At 35.3% G+C, this 22,587-nt stretch overlaps 1 protein-coding gene across 1 annotated transcript in view; it reads left to right on the forward strand.

Annotated features, from left to right (window-relative positions):
- Nucleotides 1-22,587, forward strand: part of LOC138691432 (zinc finger protein 665-like) — a 38,854-nt gene that overhangs the window by 13,906 nt on the left and 2,361 nt on the right. The window contains exons 8-10 of the mRNA XM_069813359.1: nt 8,351-9,063; nt 12,567-12,664; nt 19,715-19,800. Of these exons, the coding sequence (XP_069669460.1) occupies nt 8,351-9,063; nt 12,567-12,664; nt 19,715-19,800 (897 nt within the window). The remainder of the gene's footprint in view (nt 1-8,350; nt 9,064-12,566; nt 12,665-19,714; nt 19,801-22,587) is intronic.

Below are 22,587 nucleotides of genomic sequence, written 5' to 3' on the forward strand. Positions count from 1 at the left end.
TAGGGTCCACACCTGTGGAGTAACGGTCAGCGCGTCTGGCCGCGAAACCAGGTGGCCCGGGTTCGAATCCCAGTCAGGACAAGTTACCTGGTTGAGGTTTTTTCCAGGGTTTTCCCTCAACCCAATATGAGCAAATGCTGGGTAACTTTCGGTGCTGGACCGCAGACTCATTTCACCGGCATTATCAGCTTCATCTCATTCAGACGCTAAATAACCTAGATGTTGATACAGCGTCGTAAAATAACCCAATAAAACAAAAAAATAAAATTCATCGAATTATAGTCGTGATGCTGTTATTCCCGGTGTGACTCCTCTTTGCTTACGTTTTAGGAAGTGAAGGCTCTATAAACTTTAGGTAGGTAGTATTGTTCGCCATTTTTGTTCTTTCGTTGCCGAGTTACCTTACGAGGAATCTATTTGCCACACCGTTAAACATCATCATGTCGTATCTCCTATGATAATAAATCAAACGCACTGTAATTCAGCAAATTATGTCCTAGAGTGCTTTGTTCGAACGCCAACGAAAGAGCCAAAACGGCGGGCGATTATATTAAGTATTTATCCAGCCATAGGAAATGGTTAACGTCTTCATCAGCGAATCACAAGACGCACACGTTTATATGTAGCCGATCTGCAACGTGATTGGCTGCCGGAAATTAGAGCGACGGGACTATAGGTTATGTTTGTTTCCTTAATCATAATGTATTTTAAAGCAGATTGTAATACAGTACAGATTTGTACTACTGTAATATTTCTATTAATATCGTAACCCTGCAGTGTTATTTATTTTAGTTTACTTGTTTGATAAAGAAAATTACTTCATTATTATTATTATTATTATTATTACTATTTTTTTTTCTTCTGTGATGTCCGCAATAGTTTTCCATATTCGCCACTCTTAATGATGTTCGTCCACCAAACTTAATTCTTACGAAATTGCTAGCACTACAAAGGAGAAGAAATTGTTTCTTTTGAAGGGAATAGAAACAAGAAAATATATTCTACACGACATATTTATCAAAATTCATTTTAATAATATTAAATAAGTATATTTAAATAGAACTAATACATATATGTATTAATCTCCTTTTATTGGTAGAGAATACTTGAGAATTCGCTAATAAGTTACAGATACTAATACTTTTGTGGAAACGAACCATGGAACTTCGTTGGTAATTTCTAATATGGAGTGATAAGGTAGTACTGTAGAAAACTCTTTAGTGGAACAGAAACTCTGGTATTTGTACTACTTGCTAGAGAATTTACTTCTGATGTACAACACCATACCTTTGTGGAATTGACCCCTGCAATCTGTCCTTAAAGCAGGGTTAGAATGTGTTTATATCGTTTCTAGCCAGCATTAGGGAACGATTTGGGGTTAAGTCTGATTTTGGTCCTCTTCAGGTTTTTTATGATGGAACAAAGATACAGCAATGTGAAAAATTTTAAATGCTGATTTACTTTCATGTTCAGCAACTACAGAAGTTGATTTAAATAGCCTTTGATGCACTGTACTGTGTTTAATAGCAGACAACAGAGTAAATCGTAATAATTTTGTACAAACGTTTAGGAGAGAGTTCATTGTAGGTTATGGTTATAAATCCAGCTCAACCAAAGCAGCATTGTTTCTGGTATTTGACAGAGTGCATCTATCAAAAACGCCGCCACTTTTTGTATACGGAAAATAAAAATAACTGAAGTCAATTTCAAGCATATGACTAGTTTAGATATTTTTGTCTAAATGTTCCAAATAGGAAAGGAATCGATTAATAGATACGGCTTGGAAATAAAACTAAGCAAACAATCTTGCAACAAAGGATGCTAACAAATAAGACTGAGGTGGATGGAACAATAGACTGACAAATAAACGAAATATCTAAGAATATTTCGTTTTTTTTACAGGACAAAAAACGCGTCTTACTGTCAAAATCCAGAGCAGTTTGAAGTTGTTGGTTTGAGGGCAGAGCTTTATTCTAACGTGTTACTAATTCTCTCAAGGGCATATATAAAAATGTTTCAAAATGAAATCTAAACCCCTCATTGTTTCATAAGTTTGTCTCATGTGAGATATTCTTGGCCTAATTTTATGAGCATTTCTTTTGTCATTATTAACATGATGAAAGGAAAAAATTTAACTTTTTTTATCTGCCTCCATCAGAATGTTTGCTTGTTAGTTTCTGGATTTTGCGTTTTCAATTTGTTGCACCTGAATTGGTAGCTTGAGTAGTAAATGTCATGTGGTAACCTTATCATTCTTTCATATTGCATCAGTGATCGTTTATGTATCTCCTCTTTTATGGTATAGTTCTTTGTTATTATTTGCATTGCTGTTATTGGGGTGGACTTAACTTCATCAGTGATTAATCTCTTAGCATTATTTTGTGCCACTTCTAATGTATTACGTAATATGAAGGCGAAATATTCATTGAGGTTTTTTTTTTTCTTTTATAGATTAATAAAGGTGGGTAAAATACAAACATGTAGATATTCACTGAAGGAAAAATTACGTTTTTTGGAGCGAATTCAGAACGGCGAAGATGCAGCTTGTGTCGCGAGGGAGATTGGCGTCACAGCATCTGCCATTAGTAAGTGGAAAAAACATCAAACTAGAATTGCAAAGCTCTGCTCCTCTACAAAGGATAATAAACGGCAAAATTTAGCATCACCACGAGTGTTCAAATGGGACGCCGAGTTGTTTACGTGGTTCAAACAAGAGAGAGATCAAGGAACCCCTCTCAGTGGACCGATGATCCAAGAAAAAGCGATTGACCTGAACAGGCGAAATGGTGGTGATGCCAGTTTCGTTGCTAGTATTGGTTGGCTGAGCAGATGGAAACGAAAATTTGGAATTCGTCAGTTAGTGATGAGTGGAGACAAGTTATCTTGTGATAGAAGTGCAGCAGAACAGTATAAATCTGCATTTCGAAAATTGGTGCAAACTCTTGATATATCAGCTGAGCAAATATACAATTGCGTGGAAACAGGGTTGAATTATAAAATTCTCCCCTCCAAAACTCTGGCTCACAAAGACGACACAGAAGCACGTGGGTGTGAAAAGAACAAAGACCGTGTAACTGTGTTAGCGTGTTGTAATGCAACAGCAACAAATAAATTACCGCTTATGGTGATCGGGAAAGCAAGAAAAGTGAATGTTCAGGATATTCCTGTGTTTTATAGGAGTCAGCCTAAGGCATGGATGAATTCAAGATTATTCAGTGAGTGGTTCCATGAGCAGTTTGTGCCATCTGTCTTGAGCTTTTCCACAAAGCGAGGTCTGTCCCCTAAAGCATTGTTGCTCTTGGAAAATGCCCCATCTCATTCGAGTGAATCCGAGCTTGTTTACGGTGACATCAGGGTTGCTTTTCTTCCAGCAAATGTAACAGGCCTGATACAGCCCCTGGACCAAGGTGTGCTAAAAGACTTAAAATGCAAGTATGGGAAAAAGCTTATGCGACACCTCATGGGTAATGAAAATAATGTGTCAGTGTTAGATAAATTGAAAACAGTTACTTTGAAAGATGTCGTTCTCTGGATCGCAGAATCATGGGAGGATGTGGAAAGCGACCTCATAACGAAATCATGGAGGAATCTCTTAGTCAATGTAGAAAGTAAGAATAGCGAACAAACTGGACCTGTTGCCAATCCTGAAAGTATTTCACATTCTATAGGACTGCAAGCATTGGAAACGGCTTTAAAATATGTCCAAGGTCAAAGTAATGTTACTGAGGATGATGTACGTGTCTTTAAGTGTTGGAGGGACCACGCTGCAGATTCTCTACGACTTTCTACTTAATTTTTTTGAAGCAGTATCAGTTTAAGGGGAGAGGATTGTATTTTTTAAAACTTTTTTGCTATATCATGTAAAATATTAATTTTTTGTATGTAGATACCTCATAGCTGTAGGAACTCAACCAAATATAAATATTTTGAAAAAAAAAAAATTATTTGGGGGCGCAAATTTAAAAAAAAAATATGTCCAGTGCAGGATTGTACTAAAACCGATATATCTAAACCGTTTTTAAAGATAGATTCAAACTTTTTTTTTTGTAATGTATTTGCAAAGGCATGTTCTACAAACTGTCTGTAACAGAATTTTGATATTAGTCCCTACGTTTGTAAAATAAACAATTAAAATTTAATAACAATTTTCTGATTTCCTTTCTTGCAAATAAACGGACGTATTTTTAAAATGAAATCACTTAACAAAATTCTGTTACAGAGAAACGTTTCCTAATAGTCTAAAGAATGTGTGTTCTAAATTTCATGCTGGTATTTTTAATACTTCACAAATTATATCCATTTTTGTCTGGCAATGTAGCAAAAGAAATGGAGTTATTGGAAACCGATAAAAGTGGGCGTATGATTTAAAAATCCGTAGCGCAGGCAGTTTAAAAATGACGTTTCAACATCCGATAAGGGCACAAATACCCACAAAATGTTATGCAATGCATTCCACACATATCAAAGAGCATTTTGAAGAATTTTTTTTTTTTTTTTTTTAATTTTAATTTAGCGGAAACAACAATAAAAGTGGGCGAGTGATTTAAAAATCCATAATGCAGGAAGTGTAAAAGTGGCGACTCAACATCCGATAAGGGCACAAATACCCACTAAATGTTACGCTATGCATTCCACACATATCACAGAGTATTTTAAAGAAAAAAAATTTTTTTTTTTTTAATTTACTCATTTTCACCAAAAAATACCATCCTCTCCCCTTAAATGATTTAAACAATTTTTTTTTTGTCCTTAATGTTAAAACAGTTATTTTATTTAGAGGAGTTACCACTCTAATTATGTAGTCATGTGTTTGTGTTACTAACAACTCTTCTTCTTATACATTATTTGTATGCGTATATATTTAGAAGCTAAAATAATTCCTATTTAAGTTTGTATTTTCATGTATAAGTGAAAATAAATTGGTATCTTCTTCTTTACTGTATCTTTTGATGTCAACGTCGAGCATGAGCAAAGCGATCGCCTTATCGGTAATGTATTGAGTGATGTTCCTCTAGTGGAAGGAGTCAGCTAGCTTTCCAAGTTAGAATTTTCGATAACAGATGATTTAAATTATTCGTTATTTTACTAATATTGTGAGGGCTTACACTGAAAACTAATATTGTTAATTAATATTTTTATGAGATAAAACACTAATAATATTATGTTATATTGTAAGTTATTTAGTAAAAATATTAATTTATTAGTTTTATGAAACGAGCTTCTGGTCTTGAAAGCGAGCTGTAACATTTGAGCCGTTCAGAGCAAAAGTGGGGTAAGTCAAAATTGGGTAATGACATTTAAAATAAAAATTCTATAAAATACATCGCAAAGTAGCAATTAATTTGGCCGTTTTGCTATCCACTGACTACTAATAGTTTAAATAGATGGAATATTAATTGCTATTTTGCGCTGTATTTTACAGAATGTTTACTTTAACTCTCATTACCCATTTTTGACTCACACCACTTTTGCTCTGAACAGCTCATTTATAAGGGAGCAACAGGCTGACTTTGCAATACTTCTTTCTCATTAGTTTTGGATGTTTTAAGTAGCTATAATAATAATAATTCTTTATTTATATACTGGCAGAGTTAAGGCCATAGGGCCTTCTCTTACACTCTACCAGGTCGCAAAGTATACAAGCAGTTAAAATTTAACGAAAAGTTATAGAACAGAATACTAACATATTACAAATAATAATAATAATAATAATAATAATAATAATAATAATAATAATAATAATAATAATAATAACAATAATAATAATACCGAATAATAATAATAATGATGATAATGATAATAATAATAATAATAATAATAATAATAGAATAATAAAATCGACACTAAACAACATGAAAATAATACAATAACAGAAAAAAGAAAGTAAAATACATTGGAATATAGTGAAAGCAACTCATTTAGTACAAATGGTTAATATGGAAAACGTAAGGTAGAATATAACAAAATGGAATGTAATAAAATAATAATAAAAAAGAAAAGAAATACGAATATTAAATAAAATTCACAATAAAAAGGCTATGATAATAAATTCATCGGCTGATATGGAGAACAAAAAGGGGAAAGGAAGGAAAGAAATATATAGCCTATACAGTGAAACCTCTCATTTACGGACATCGAAGGGACGTAACAATCTGTCCGCATTTGGGAGGTGTCCTTGATTGGGAGGGAGGCTCCCCAATCAAACAGTTAATTTATAATATGCATTATGTATCCCTTTACGTATTAAATGAAATGTATTACTGTAGTTTAACTCTAAATGCAGTCTACTGTACTACAGTAAATTCTTTGCAACTCTGAACTACAGTCGATAAAACTGAAAAAGGAAAATACAGTACTGTGCCATGCAATTTTATTCTTGTAGTATTATACTTGAGAGTTTTCAACTTAACCTTTACGTTCAGGTGCCATGTCTCTCGAAATAGAACAACTGATTGAAGTGAAGAGAATAATCCTACTAACCCCTTCATGTGTCGAATACAATTTCACGATCGCGGAAACCTTGGACCCATCAGACAGGCTAAATTTGATGACTGTTTATCCACCCGCTTCCAGCTAACAAGGGGTAGCTGGCTGGGCTAGTGGTAGCCTACGAGACCCTTATTGTCTTCTTTCATGTTAAGGAATTTCTGTACAGTTCTCAAAACTAAATTTTCCATTTTTGTAACACATTAGATCTTGAAATCCAAGTTCAACGGTACAGGCAGTGCAACGGGTACTCGAATATATTAAAGACTCGATAAATAAACCAAAAGGCCACGTTTTCGCTGCCTTCATCGATTACAAGAAAGCCTTCGATGGTATAAACAGAAACATCCTAATGCAGAAACTTGAGGCAGTACTAGGCCCAGAAGATCAGTTCTTCAGCCTCATAAAGGACATCATGGAAACAAATATAATAAACATCAGCGACGGTGTTCTTGAATCACCAGACGTCATACAAACGAATGGTGTATTGCAAGGGGATCCTCTGAGCCCCATAATGTTCAATCTGGTTACGCACGATGTGGTTCAGAAGGTAGCAACCCAAGACTTGAAAATGTACCTGTATGCAGATGATATGGTTGTGCTAAGCAACAACAGGACCTCACTCCAAGAGGCAATCAACAACCTAGTCGTATGGTCCCAGGACAACGACATGCAGATAAACCAAAACAAGACGAAAATAATGAAGTTTCGAAAAGGAGGAAAATTATCCTCAAAGGACAAGTTTACCTGCGAAACTCAAACCCTCGAAATAGTAAAATATTTCAAATATCTAGGGGTGACCCTGCAAGTAACCGGATTCACGTTCACCAGGCATATTGAGGATAGAACAGTCGCGGCAATCAAGGCCACAATGGGGATACGAAACCTCAAGTCCCTGTCACTCGGAACCTCAATTGCATTGTTCAAACTCAAAGTCGCACCAGTAGCATCATATGCCATTGAGATAATATGGACGTACCTGAGCTACCAAAACCTGAAAACTTTGGACAGGGCTAAGTCCAGATATATAAAAAGAACACTCTGCATCTCCAAGTTCGCTCCAACCCGACTCGTGTACCAGCTGGCAGGAACAACGTCCTTCATAGAAGATTTAATGGCCACCTACAACCTGACACCAACCCCAGCCAGTACGAAGTTTTTTGACGAACGACGACAGAAAGCCGCAGATATTGACCCTGCATTTTTCCGCACCCCAGCGATGAACAACGAGGAATGGAAAGCAGCCAACTTCGAGCTACATCACCATTACACAAGGGGAGCAATCCATGGTTTTCACTACCGCATCTGTACTAGAAAAGGTTTTCACCAGGTGACCAGTGATTGTGCGTGTATAATCTGTGGACTGCATTGCCCGCTATATCACCTCTTTGAGTGCTCACTAAGAACATTGCCGCTGTCATATTACGCTAAAGATGAATGACAAAGAACTGTGTACGACATATTCACAATGCTCGATATACACAATGTGTTTATTAAATCTATTATTATTATTAAATCCAAGTTCTGTCCGCAGTCAGGAGGTAAAGCAAGCTTTAGGACTGTGAAACAGCTGTCCGTGTCTGAGAGAAACGAGAGTTAAATGTATCATTATTTCTATATTATTTCAGTTGGGGCATAAAAATCTGTCCGTATATGAGGAGTGTCCGTAAGGAGAGGTTTCACTGTATTTTTACAAAACTATCACAGAGAAAAGGGCTTATAACTGATGGGAATCTGAATTGAAAAAGTGCAATTTTAATGAACTAACTATGAGTCCACTGCTCTTGAAGTTTTTCATAGAGATGATGTCGGTTTTTGTTGTTTTACCGCTGTTGTATTGACTAATGGTAAATTTGCATGATAGCTTTGCAGATACCTACGACCGTGGTATACCATCACAAAGCAACTGTGTTACAGAAGAACAAGATACTGGACAGATGAGTCCTGAAGGTGATGTGTTGTCAGATAAACCTTACTGCCATAATTACGACAGTTTGTTTACAAGAGACGACAGTTTTGAGAGACGAACTCTGGCTGATACGGGCGAGAGCTCGATGAAGTGCCATATTTGTGGAAAGATTTTAGCAACTTACCAAACTCTTAGAAGGCACTTAAGAACTCATACCGGTGAAAAACCGTTCAAATGCGATATTTGCGGGAAGTGTTTCACAGAATCCGGAAGTCGAAAGGATCACGCACGACAGCACACAGGCGAAAAACCTTTCGTTTGCTTGACTTGTGGAAAGTGTTTCTCGAAACCAAGATATCTCAGGTCCCACGCTCGCAAACACACTGGAGAAAAACCATATAAATGTAATATTTGTGGGAAATGCTTTTTGGAACTGAGAACTCTGAAGATTCACAGTCGCCAGCATACCGGTGAGAAGCCGTTCAAATGCGATGTCTGTGCAAAGTGTTTCAAACAGTCCGAACATCTGAAAACTCATGCGCGTCACCATACAGGCGAGAAGCCATTCAAATGTGAAATCTGTGGAAAGTCTTTCTCGCAGTCTGGAGTTCTTAAAAGGCATATCCGCTTGCACAAAGGCGAGAAACAAGTGAAGAGTTCGAGGAAATAATCAGGAGTGCCCAAGAACTGAAATAAGTAATTTGTTAATTAACTTTTAAATTATCTTAAGTATTTTATTTCATAAATTAATCAAATCATTTGTTTTTTCCAGTCTCGATTTTGTAATAGAAAATCTACACTTTGGAACTTTTTTATTCCAGAATGTACATTACTGTACAGTATTTAGTGAAATTTATGAGCTTGTACTTGCTATTTTGGAAAAGGAAATTGTACCAGAACAATGGAGGGAGTCCATAATTGCATCCATCTTTGAAAAGGGAAAAACATTAACCATAGTAACTTTCGAGGAATATCACTTTTATTAATGTACAAAGTTTTCTCCAATACTCTTTTAAGAAGATTAACTCCTTATGTAGATGAAATAATTGTGCTTTTAGGCATAATAAAATTTTATTTTATTTTATTGGGTTATTTTACGACGCTGTATCAACATCTAGGTTATTTAGCGTCTGAATGATATGAAGGTGATAATGCCGGTGAAATGAGTCCGGGGTCCAGCACCGAAAGTTACCCAGCATTTACTCATATTGATTTGAGGGCTAAAATCCCGGAAAAACCTCAACCAGATAACTTGCCCCGACCGGGATTCGAACCCGGGCCACCTGGCTTCGCGGCCAGGCGCGCTGACCGTTACTCCACAGATGTGGATAGCATAATAAAACGACCATTGATCAGATATTTTGTATTCGGCAGAAAATGGAGAAAAAGTGCTAGTATAATGGCACAGTGAATCAGATTTAAAAAAAGGAATAAGACTCGGTTAAGACAGAAGTTTTATATAATATTCTTATTGAATATGGTATTCCCAAGAAAACTATTTCGATTAACTAAATGTGTCCCAGTGAAACGTACAGCAGAGTCCATATAGGCCAGTTTGTACCTGATGCTTTTCCAAGGAGATGCATTGTCACCTTTCCTTTTTAACTTTGCTCTAGAATACGTGATTAGGAAAATCCAGGAAAACGACTGATAACAATTTTTCTTTCTTATCTTAAAGATATCTCGATGGCTACAGATGCTCGTCGCAATATTTGAGAGACTTGCGCCCCTTAAGACATTTGTTTAGCAACCATTTTTAAAAGTTACCCCTCTTCACATCTTATGCATTCCTTCTGTCTAACTCGATATTTCTCGGTTTCTTTTACTCACATTTTTGCTGGTGTTGATAATCTATCTCCTTCCACAAATCTCCAGCTGTTTTCATCAACTTTTTTCCACGTCTCCCTTAGTGTATCCTAGCGATTGTTTTATCGCAGCACTATTTCAAAGAAAGCTTATTTGTTGAGTCTAGCAGCTTTTTTTAGCTATAAACAATGTAGTCTTTAGACGAAACTAGTGTGCACGTAAAAAATAATACCTATTCCAGTTTTTATTAATATATCTCAGCTTAAAAGTAAAATTTCAGTTCATAAAATTCTATTTTTATAGCTTTACCACAAGATAAAAAAAAAATTAAGTTTTTAAGATGTTGAAAATGCGCAAATTACTGTAATTAGGGATTCAAATGAGAATCAGTGTGCTTGCAAGAAAATTAGAACTGTAGCTCCAGTCTTTTAGAATTATTAAATTTCAATTCCGTGTAAGGCCTGCCCTTGAAATATATTAATTAAAATTAATTGTTATAAAACACATAACAAATTTAAAACTTGTTTAGCAATTGACCTGAAAGTTTGTGTATACTGCTTACGTGTCAAATAACATCTTGAAAGACAACATAGCTGTGATCTAATTATTTGTTGCCGTACTCTAAAGGTTAATGGCAGCAACCCTTTAATACTGAAGCTATGCACTCGCTATCTTCTTCCACGAATAATTCACATAATCATTCGTAAACATTCTTAGGCAAATATACTCCTCCACGCATGGCGATAATACAGGTCAGAGAGTCCTTTTTCATCCTCTCAATTTAGGGTTGCCAGTTGACCCGATATCACAAAACATTCCCAATTTTCAGGACTTTCTTCCGTGTTCTGCACATATTCATGCTAAGACGCAGAATGTTCCTCATTTTAAGACATTACCCATTTCTAAACGAATAATCTACCACTTCAAGTTTGTATTTCGATGTTTATTATATTGATCTAAATGTTCCGTAACAAGCCTTTTTTTTGTTTTTATATTAAATTGTCATTGAATATCACAGTATTATAAATTATAAAAAAATGTAATGATAGTATTACATTCAATTAAAATGTTCGAAAGGTAATTCTTTAATATTCCTTTTACATACCATACCTATATAGGCTATGCTATATTTAAACATTATTATGAAGTCGCTTAAGTGAAATGTTGTTGTTTTCTAATGCCAGGCATTTGACAATAAAGTCATCTGACCTCTTGCACTCCAATATTTTTCAAAGATATTGTCATGGTCAGCCGCTGACGCATAGATTTTGAGATGTTCTGAATTCATTTCTTGATTTGAGTTGCACAATGGGCAGTTAGGGGACTGATATATTCCAATTCTATGCAGATGCTTGACCAAACAGTCATGGCCTTTGCCAATCTGAATGCAGCTACAGACGATTTACATGGTAAATCGGGAATCAACTGTGGATTATGATGCAGAGAGTTCTATGTTTTCCCCTGAGATTGTGTTATCAAATTTTATTTGTTGAAGTCTTAAGTATGTAGATTTAATAAATCTTTTCACAGAGTAATAGACGTGTTCATTTAACATCCTACCATTTTTCATCCCCTCAGTATACCAGTAGTAGGTATCAAATTTATTTTTACTTGCGTTAACGTACTGTGAACGTTTTGGATTATGTGTATTAATTAAACATTATTAGTTCCAGAATATATTACTGTATTTGTTATCGATATTTTGAAAACTGCGTTTAACATGGGCATTATTCGATTTTAGTACTGAATAGGACATCTATAAATAGCTTACAACAACCAAGCAGTCTACGTTATGTTATGCTATTTCAACATGTATTATAATGTGATGTGGTATCAAATTTCCATTTTATTATGAAAATAGTATATTTATGATATATTATCTAATATATTCATACAGGCTACCAGCAATAGAATACAATACATAATACAGCATTTTGACCACGGCCTGTTCGATCACAACCATTTGAATTTGCTTCCATACATTCGTTGCAATTCCGAACTTCGACCTATTTGTTAGTACTTGGACTGCAAGGAAATTAATTTCATATTAATATTGCAGCTCTGCGTGAACAAAATATGCGACATAACGCAAATTGCATAATAATTTTACAAACATTGTGATAACAAAAGTTGGAGTTAATAATGGAAGGTATTTGTTTTAAATTTATTTATCATATTCTTATGTACGCCAAATTTGCATCGACGACGTTAAAACAACTTAGGAATTAACGAATTAGTAATTAAAGCGAATTAATTGATTGAACAAATTTATTAAGTAACTAAATATGTAAACATTAACATATTGGTTGTTAGTTTTGAGCATGTGCATCAAATTGCAGATAATTTTTTCGTACCCAACTTTCAGTTCCGATGGATGTGATCAAGATGGAACATGAAGTCGACCCATTGGCTATAGACTCAAGCGAGAAAGCAGATACTGAAGGGCCTAATCTTTCTCTTATCGTAAGTCTAATTTAATTTATAGTAAATGCAATTTGTAGGCTTAATTGTTCACATTTTGTCAGTTCAGTTACATACTCTTAAAAAAAAAAAAAAGAATGTTATAGGAGCGTAATTGTTTGTTTTCGCCTATGTTAGTGAATGAGTACTTCGCTTCGTACTCAGTTCTTTTACCTTCAACTGTTTTACAGCTTTTTCCTGCCTTGCCTACATAACTCAGGTGACATTACGAAAGTTTCACGCTAGTGTACAATCGAATTTGTTATATTATTTTATGCTCGACCATGCCGAAATGTAGTAATTATACACCTGGTAGCAGTTCTTTAATGCATGTCATTAAAGTACACCTATTCATTAAAGTTCAGGTTTTCGATTATTCTCGGATATGCAATCGAAAGACGAGGGAAACGTCACGGAGGCTGGAAATCCAATACTGTCGCAGAAGGTTATGTTCGGTTACTATACTAATTAGCGTTAATTGTAAATAATATTCAAATAAATTCAATTTGTCATCTCGTTTTTTCAATTCTAAATCAATTTCCAGGTTATACATTCTCTGCATTACATCAAGGTCAATGACATTATTGTTCCTCGGAAAAAATCAATACTTCGCGTCTGCGCACATCTCAGAATTCAAGAGCTATGAACAAGGTCACTTCCGATCTTCTGTCAGATACAGATAAAATGTATACTTCTGAATAATTTAAAGTTAGAAATATGGTCGAGCATAAAAAGTCGTATGAAACTTGCGTATAATGGTAATTAAGACGCTCGTAAGAAAAGTATGAAACTCGCTTGCGCTCGTTTCATAAACAAACATACTTGCGTCTTAATTACTATCATTATAGGCTCGTTGCATAATGTACTAATAAGTGTTCATATCACGATACGTGCCTTTCGCATGCCTTACATATACGCATCTCACAGATTAGGTTACTGTAGGCTTTTGGTATGCCTTACATTTACAAATCACTGACACATTAGGTTAGATTAGTTTAGGCTTTTACTATGCCTTGCATATACTCAAAATTGTCTAAAGCTTCAATTTTCCATGCGCGTATACATGCAATGTGGGAAGAATATTGAAAGATTCAATTTAAAACACACGTTCAGTTAAGATACATGCAGAGTTCGGTGTCTACATGGTGCGCCGTTTTAAACTTCATCTTCACTATGTAGGCTGTTAATATTAAATAATAAATTTTCAATCTCGCATGCATGCCTATAGTTGAAAGAAAAGTTAAACCGTGTAGATGCACCTTAGGAATTGTTACAACATGATTCAGAATCGATTCTGAACTGCCTGCTCATGCTCAGTAGCTCAATGTGCGTTCCAACAAGACTAGATCTGATTCCGAACAGATACTGAAGTCCCAGTTCCCTCTTCCAGCGTACTTTAGAACGAGTGGAATTTGGTTCTCGATTAAGAGCAGGAACTGGGAATTCTGAACTGTTGACGCATGCGCAGATGGTTTAATCTGAAGTAATGGTTAAAATGCTTCGAGACTAGACAGGCGACAGTTGGATTTCCAGCCTCCGTGACTTTTTGCTAATTCTCTTTCGATTGCCTATCCGAGAATAATCGATACTTGCGGTTTTATAACGGTACAAAGCTGACCTGACATTGGCTGAACAGTTGTAACCCGAGTCGTCATTGGCTGAAAGACCTGACCTTTAATGAGTAGGTGTACTTTAATGAGATCCATTGAAGGTCTGCTACCAGGTGTATAATTACTACATTTTGGCATGGTCGAGCATAAAATAAAAAAAAAGTGCATCATGAGTGATTTGGAAGGTGATAGTGATATTTTTAGCCACCGGCGTGGCTCAGTCGGTTAAGGCGCTTGCCTCCCTGTCTGAAGTTGCGTTCGGGCGCTGGTTCGATCCCCGCTTGGGCTGATTACCTGGTTGGGTTTTTTCCGAGGTTTTCCCCAACCGTAATGTGAATGCAAGGTAATCTATAGCGAATCCTCGGCATCATCTCGCCAAATATCTCGCTATCACCAATCTCATCGACGCTATATAACCTAGTAGTTGATACAGCGTCGTTAAATAATCAAATAAAATGTGATATTTTTATGACGAATTAAGTTCAGAAGTTGAATGTAATTTTAATAAGAGAAGAAATTCCGAAGACCGTGAAAGAACAGTTCAAGAAACGTTCCAAGAACGTAAAATTCCGAACTGGTTCTGAGAACGAATACAACTGGCGCAAGTGTCGAAAAAAAGTTCGTTATTATTTGGTACGCATTCTGAATTGCTAGTTGCAACAAACCTTATATTATTCGAAGTCTTCAAGCTAAGAGTATCGTTGTTATTATTTAGGTTAAGTTAACTTAGCTTAGAAGACGTCAATGCCCTCTATTCTCTGTGCGAAGGCAGGTGAATTTTTGTTAGTGACGTCAATACTGGTCAGTGAGGATCTCTTGTAATGAGGTACGTACAAACGAAGTCTCATTACGACAGTACTGTTGTTTCGTTATTATTTATTCTCTTTCAATATTTTTGAGTGCTTATTCTATTAATACAAGTTATGTGTTCTAAACATTACATGGCATCGTTTGTTGTATATCTCTGCGTTTCTTTCTTTCATTATAAACCATCACATATTCACGTCTGTTACGACTTACTTCAGATTTCGTAAGTGGAAGTGCGTTTTATTAGAATTTATGAGATGCTCGGATTTGGAGAGGCTATTCTAAATCCAGTCATGGTGTAGCATACTTTCAAACGACTTCACCGATCTGTTTGTTTCAACTTCTGGGATATCTGAAGTTTATAAGGATACGTGTTGAGGTCTTTCTCAGGACTTTTCGTAGTGTTTCTCTATTGACATGAACTTCTTGCGATAAATTTTATTGGCTTCCTTGTGATTGCAGTTCTGACTTTTTCAATGGGTCACTCAATGCGTACAGATTTCCGACTTTCCGTACATTAACATTATTTGCACTGCCGCTATATCTGTGGGATTCAGCACAACGCAAAATTGATTTTCGTGGTGGATATCCACACCCAAACATACCTTGAAACGTTGACTAGGATAAATTCTTGACCAAATTAGTAAAGGTAAATATGTATATTATTTTACATGAATAATTACTTTAGATATTTCTTGAACTTTATCTACTACTTTTAGGGCCGATTGTTTAAACCATTTAATCTTAGATCAGAGGTTAAATTGATCCTCGTTCTAGCTGAACTTGGAATTTTGTGTTGTATGAAATATAATCTGAGATTAATTTGTCGTAAACTAAAGTCAACTTTGACTGAAGAAATTTCTCCGATTAAGTTAGATGATCCAAGTTCAGTTATTGCTTTTCTGTGTGAAATTTACGAGTGACAGATTGTGCAAATAAAATATCCATTATTATTAATATTAATAGATATGTTAGGTATATTTATATATATTTCTTTCAGTTTCTTGCCTTAATACACAAACATTCTTATATTTTATAAGGCTCTATCGTGTTCAGCAGTATCAAATAACATAACCTATAATTATATTATGTTTATAACAACCATTAAATTATTAATGGATATGATAGGTACCTTCATAAATTTTCAATTAATTGTATTACTGAACGAAAATTGTCGTTTTATAAAGCTTTATTATGTTTAGCAGTATCAAACACCATAACATAACAATTTGGAAAACGGTGAACCTTCTTATTGTCCGCCATTATTTACAATGCACAAAACAAACCAGTGTCTCCAACAGAATGTACGGAAAGTCGCCAAAAAGTAGTTGTAAAGTCGCTAGATTTCTCATTATCAACAAAGAAAGATTAGATTTTGTCACTATGGGGTATTAAAAAGGGCGCTAAATCCCTATTTAAGCAATATAAAAGTTAAAAGAAATTGTTGTTGAAAAAGAGTTAATGTCGCTATATTGGCAACACTGAACAAACTTGTACAACATGGTCAGTGCATCACATATTTCAGTTGTTTATGCGATGTTGCCAAATCCTTTTCACGTGAACTTGGATTGCATTTGAACCAAGGTAATTTGATCGCAGAAAAGTTTTATACAATAGAAGAAGTGTCTGAACTCGGTTCACTTTTCGATCTTCGATCAAAGTTGATCTTTAGTCATGGAGTTTTATACAATTGGGCCTTAAAGGTCTGGCGATCATTTTTAAAATGCCACACACACTAAAAGTTGCGTTTTCTCAAAACTACATTTTTGGTCAATAATAAAGTTCCTAGCGACTTCCATATCGCGATTTACATGAAACCTTGCAAGAATTCTCAGCATATTGCAATACACAAAGCTGTGCATGGAATCAACTCTTCACTGAAAACTTTTTCACGATATGTTTCTTTTAACTTCTAAAAATTAAAGAAAATTATTAAGCACAAATTATGATTTGGGAGAAACCTTCCATCTCATGAATCTGTTCTCAAATTAAAAAATCCTTGCGCAGTTTCCTTTATCATGAAATGTAAATGCTTCACAGAACATTTCTGATAATACATTATGCAATGAGCCTATAATGGTAATTAATTCGCTCGTATGAAAATTATGAAACGATCGCAAGCGAGTTTTATAAACATACTCGCGTCTTAATTACTACCATCATAGGCAAGTTTCATACATTTTATGCTCGACCATATTTCTAACTTCAAATTATTCATAAGTATTCATGTTATTCTTATCTGACTGGGGAGCGGAACTGACCTTGTGTAGTATCTCGTAAATTGTGAGATGTGCGCAGACGCGAAAGTATTGATTTTTTCCGAGACACAAATGTCATTGACCTTGATATAATCTAGAGAGTAAAATAAACATTGATTTTTATATAGCCTTGAAATTCATTTAGGCATTGATTTTTTATTTTTTATTTATTTAAGTAGGTTATTTTACGACGCTGTATCAACATCTCAGGTTATTTAGCGTCTGAATGATATGAAGGTGATAATGCCGGTGAAATGAGTCCGGGGTCCAGCACCGAAAGTTACCCAGCATTTGCTCAATTGGATTTGAGGGAAAACCCCGGAAAAAACCTCAACCAGGTAACTTACCCCAACCGGGATTCGAAACCGGGCCGCCTGGTTTCTCGGCCAGCCATGCTAGTCGTTACTCTACAGGTGTGGACTTTAGGCATTGAAAAACGAGATGACAAATTGAATTTATTTGAATATTATTTACAATTAACGCTAATTATTATAGTAACAGAACATAACCTTCCGCGACAGTATTGGATTTCCAGCCTCCGTGACGTTTCGCTAGTTGTCTTTCGATAGCATATCCGAGAATAATCGATACTAGCGCTTTCATATTGCTGCAATGGTGTTTTCTGATTGGTGGAACACCTGAACTTTAATGAATAAGTGTACTTTAATGAGGTCCATTAAAGGGCTGCTAGCAGGTGTATAATTACTACATTTCGGCATGGTCGAGCATAAAATCAAAATCAATTCTGAAACCGTCAGGGATGTTTTGGATTTACGCATAATTTTATATAATTAACATACGTGAAGATTAATATCTAAGGAACTAATGAATGGAATTTTATGAAATTTGGACTGTTGTTTAAACGTACAGACACAACAAACGTGGCAAATTAATAAAAAAAACTCTGTCTCAGTGTCTGTTAAGCAGTGATGATTGATTAATTTTTAGCAAAATAAAATTCCACTGTTGTCGCTGTTGTGCCCTCCACCTTTCCATGTTGCACCGCTAAATTTCATTTTCCACTCCACTTCATTTATTATATTGCATAGATATTACATTAGCATTGAAGGTGTATGATGTGGAAGATTACAACTTTTTCGCGAGATGAAGTGAGGTCGAGGATTCTCCATAGACTAACTGGCATTTGCGTTATGTTTGGGGAAAACCTCGGAAAAAATTCAAACAGGTAATCGGCATCAAACCCAAGCCTGACGCAGCTCCTGATCAACAGGCCAGCGAGTCTTCCGACTGAGCTATATTGGTGGCTCTATAAAAAATGTATAGTGTATAGCATTGAGATTATTGAATTTGTTGTTGTTGTTTTCTAAGGCCAGGCGTTTGACAATAAAGTCATTTGACCTCTTGCACTCCAATATTTTTCAAAGATATTATCATGGTCAGCCACTGAAGCACAGATTTTGAGGTGTTCCGAATCCATTTCTTGCTTTGAGTTGCACAATGGGCAGTTAGGGGACTGATATATTCCAATTCTATGCAGGTGTTTGGCCAAACAATCATGGCCTGTTGCCACTTTAAATGCAGCTACAGACGATTTTCGTGGTAAATCGGGAATTAACTGTGGATTATGATGCAGAGAGTTCCATTTTTTCCCTTGGGATTGAGTTATCAAATTTTGTTTGTTGAAGTCTAAGTATGTAGATTTAATAAATCTCTTCACAGAGTAATACGTAGATTTAGTAACAGGTGTGTAAGTAGCAGTGCTGCCCTTCTTTGCTAAAGCATCCGCATTCTCGTTTCCCAGGATTTCAGATTGGGATGGTATCCATTCGAATATAATTCTTTTATTGAGTGTTATTAGTTGGAGAGCATTTTAGTTATTTCTGCTGTTTGAGATGAAGGTGTGTGTTTAGAGACTATTGATAGAATATTGATTATTGATTTACAAACCTAAACAATAATTCATCAGTTGGGCTTTTAAAATATAATGCATAGCCAGTAAATTAATTCAATTTAAAACAAACAATTCAGTCAGTCGAATTAATTAATTGTAACTGAATTTTCCTCCCTTCTAACAGTATTGTAAGCCATCAGCATAGCTCAGTCGTCTGAGGCGTTTGCCTGCTCTTCCGGAGTTGCAGTCATGGCGCGTGTTCGATTCCCTCCTGGGATGATTACCTGGATGGGTTTTTTCCAAGGTTTTCTCCAACCGTAAGGCGAATGTTAGGTAATCTACGGCGAATCCTTGGTTTTACCTCGCCAAATACCATCTCACTATCACCAATTCCATCCACGCTGAATAACCCATTAGTTGATATTGCATCGTTAAATAACCAACTGAAAAGAGTATGGTATATCAGCGATACTGAGCTTTTCGAAGTGCGTACATCAGTCTTCTGTGCATTATTTAATGCTTTCAGGACGGAACATTTGAAGCAATTACGGTAAAAGAAGAGGTTAAGTGGGAAGTAACTTCGGAGGAATATGAAGTTTTGTCAACTGAGAGGTAAGTGTCCTATAGGACTTGCTATTTAAACTTTTAATGGACAATTATAATTGAAGAGTAACTCGGAAATGGTGCATTTTTGTGGATATCCCTACCATACGAACCTGAGTCCACAGGGTTGTAAGTCCAGTGCTCTAGTCACTAGAACAGATGGAATCTTTATGTGGCAAAAATCTCACAGATATCCATAATGTTTTAAGTGATCAGCTTACAATGGACAGCAGTGGGGCTACAGGTTTTCATGACAGCATAGACGATATCCTAAAACGCCAACTGATGAGCAAAGTATGAAACTTAGGCAGATTCTCTTGATGAAGACTGTCGAGCGATGTGTCAAGAATTCTCAGAAGTTACGGGGTTTCACCAATGCATTTCATCTTTTTGCAAACGATTATGGGTCGTATTCATAGACAAGACTTTGGACCAAAATTGACTTTGGAAAGTACAGAGTCACCATTTTCCTATTCACAGTCGACACTTCGGCCAAAGTAAACTTCAATCGTGACTTTACTTCGAAGTCTCCGAAAATCTTAGACTTTGACTTTGACTTTCGTTCGTGGACATAAGAAAAATGGCTGATATTTAGAAAATTGTTGAATTTTTCGAGAAAATTGAGGACATCTAGGGGATTATTAAAGCTGCTCATGTTCCTTAGCGTATTATTAGATATAGATAATAAATTCAAATCAAGGTACAGATTTGATAAACAGACAGTACTAGATATCCTCGTCATGTTTCAACTTTCATTGATCAGTAATAATCAAAGAGAGTTATCTGTTCCACCAATGATTGAATTTCTTATTTCATCGCGATTTTACACTACAGGTAATTGATGGCTTAATATTGATTTGACTGTTTAATTCTATAGAGAATGTTATACAGTTGGATGTGCAGTTAATTTATAATCCTGCGGTCGTCATAATAATGTTTTCTGAATATTGATTTCAATTAATTTTTAAGTAGTCTGTAGTCCTCATATTCATCTTCTTTCACTGTGGCTGTTCCTCGACTTTGGAATTCCCTACCGAGTAATGTCAGGGACTGTCAGACATCAAACCAATTTAAGAATAGGCTAACTAGATATTTTTCTAACAATTCTTGTTAACAATAATAGATGTTTCAGATTTCTCAATGTTTAATTGTTATATATATCACAGATAAATATCTAAATTATCTCATTATTATTATTACTATTATTATTATTATTATTATTATTATTATTATTATTATTATTATTATTTTTATAACTATTTCTTACCAATGTTTATTATTGTCACACTAACACATTAGTTATCCAATTTTCATTATTTACTTTCATGTTGGTTTATGATCTAGATATTAATGTAATAACTATGTAAGCAAATGCATTTAATTAGAATTAGAGTCTGGCTGGGCCTTAGCTCTGCCAGATTAAATAAATTATTATTTTTATTATTATTATTATTATTATTATTATTATTATTATTATTAGTGGCATCTTCTTATCTTCGATATTTTCAACGTAATTACAATGGACGTTTTATTCACAACATAATTCTTAGCAGGCAATACTATTTCAGATGAACTACACCATCATGTTTTGTAGTTACGAATTTTATTGTATTATATATGAGTACAAGACTGTTCGGAACTGAGTTAGGATTTTTTATGAACAAGTAGAAGAACGAATTATTATCTATTGGTGTAAAGATCTAAAAATGTCAATTTTTTTAGTTACGTTAGTTTCACACTAAGCTCACGAATAATTATTCTTATGTAAAGCTGCAACAACGGTTAACAATCGCTTCACATGTACCGATGTTCAATTGTTTCATTGATTTGTGTCTCAAAAGATGGCTTTGATTGTGGCAATGCCTACTCTATTTCAAGTATCTATTAATTTAATTCGTTTAGAAGGCAGTGATTGTGATTGCCAACATTAGAACAAGATCGTCAAATCTCGACTTACCGAAGTCAAAGTCTCAGAAGTATTGTCTATGAATAGGACTTTTAACAAAGTTAAACTTTACTACGAAAGTCGACTTTGGGAAGACTTCATCCAAAATCTCGCTTATGAATACGACCCTTAGAGAAGAGAAAAATTTCAGCGTGACGAATCCCTCTCAATGCTTGACTGCTGAACAGATGCAGAAATGCCTGAATATTATATATGAAGGTCATGTGCCATTGTTTCGAATTGTCGAAATTGATGGAACATGGATTAGACATTTTGAGCCTGAGTCGAAATCTCATTCAAACGAGTTTTGCCACGTGAAGATTCCATCTTAATATGCGATCTTTGATCTTCATTCGTTCCAGTCCCCGAGACATGTGTAGGCGCCATCTCTAGCTCTCATTACCTAAACAGACTGTGTAATGTGAATGTAAACAAACATTTGCTTTTTCTCCAAGCCTTCAACACCAATTGACGAAATTGTTATTAGTGTTGCGTCATTTACTTTACAGTTCTACCAGCCTGTGTGTTATTACATGCTCTGTTAATATAATTGAATGTAAGCACATTAATGCAATATCTAAATTATTCATCCGAAAATTCCATGTTGTGCTACTTTATATTAGAGTTGGGTCGATTCGTGAACGAATCATTCGAACAACTAATAATAAAGAATCGTAAGAATCGATTCGTGGTATCAACGAATCGTCGTTCAAAAGAATCGTAACGAATCGGCATGGTATCATAACCTGTCAACGGACATTTCCGAACCATGCCGAATGCTCCCGAGCGAGAGTCAAATTTAAATACTGCATTTGTTAAGTGTGAAAAAAATATACACGTACCTGAAATTT

The sequence above is a fragment of the Periplaneta americana genome, chromosome 16, assembly GCF_040183065.1.
Source record: "Periplaneta americana isolate PAMFEO1 chromosome 16, P.americana_PAMFEO1_priV1, whole genome shotgun sequence".
Classification (NCBI taxonomy): Eukaryota; Metazoa; Arthropoda; class Insecta; order Blattodea; family Blattidae; genus Periplaneta; species Periplaneta americana.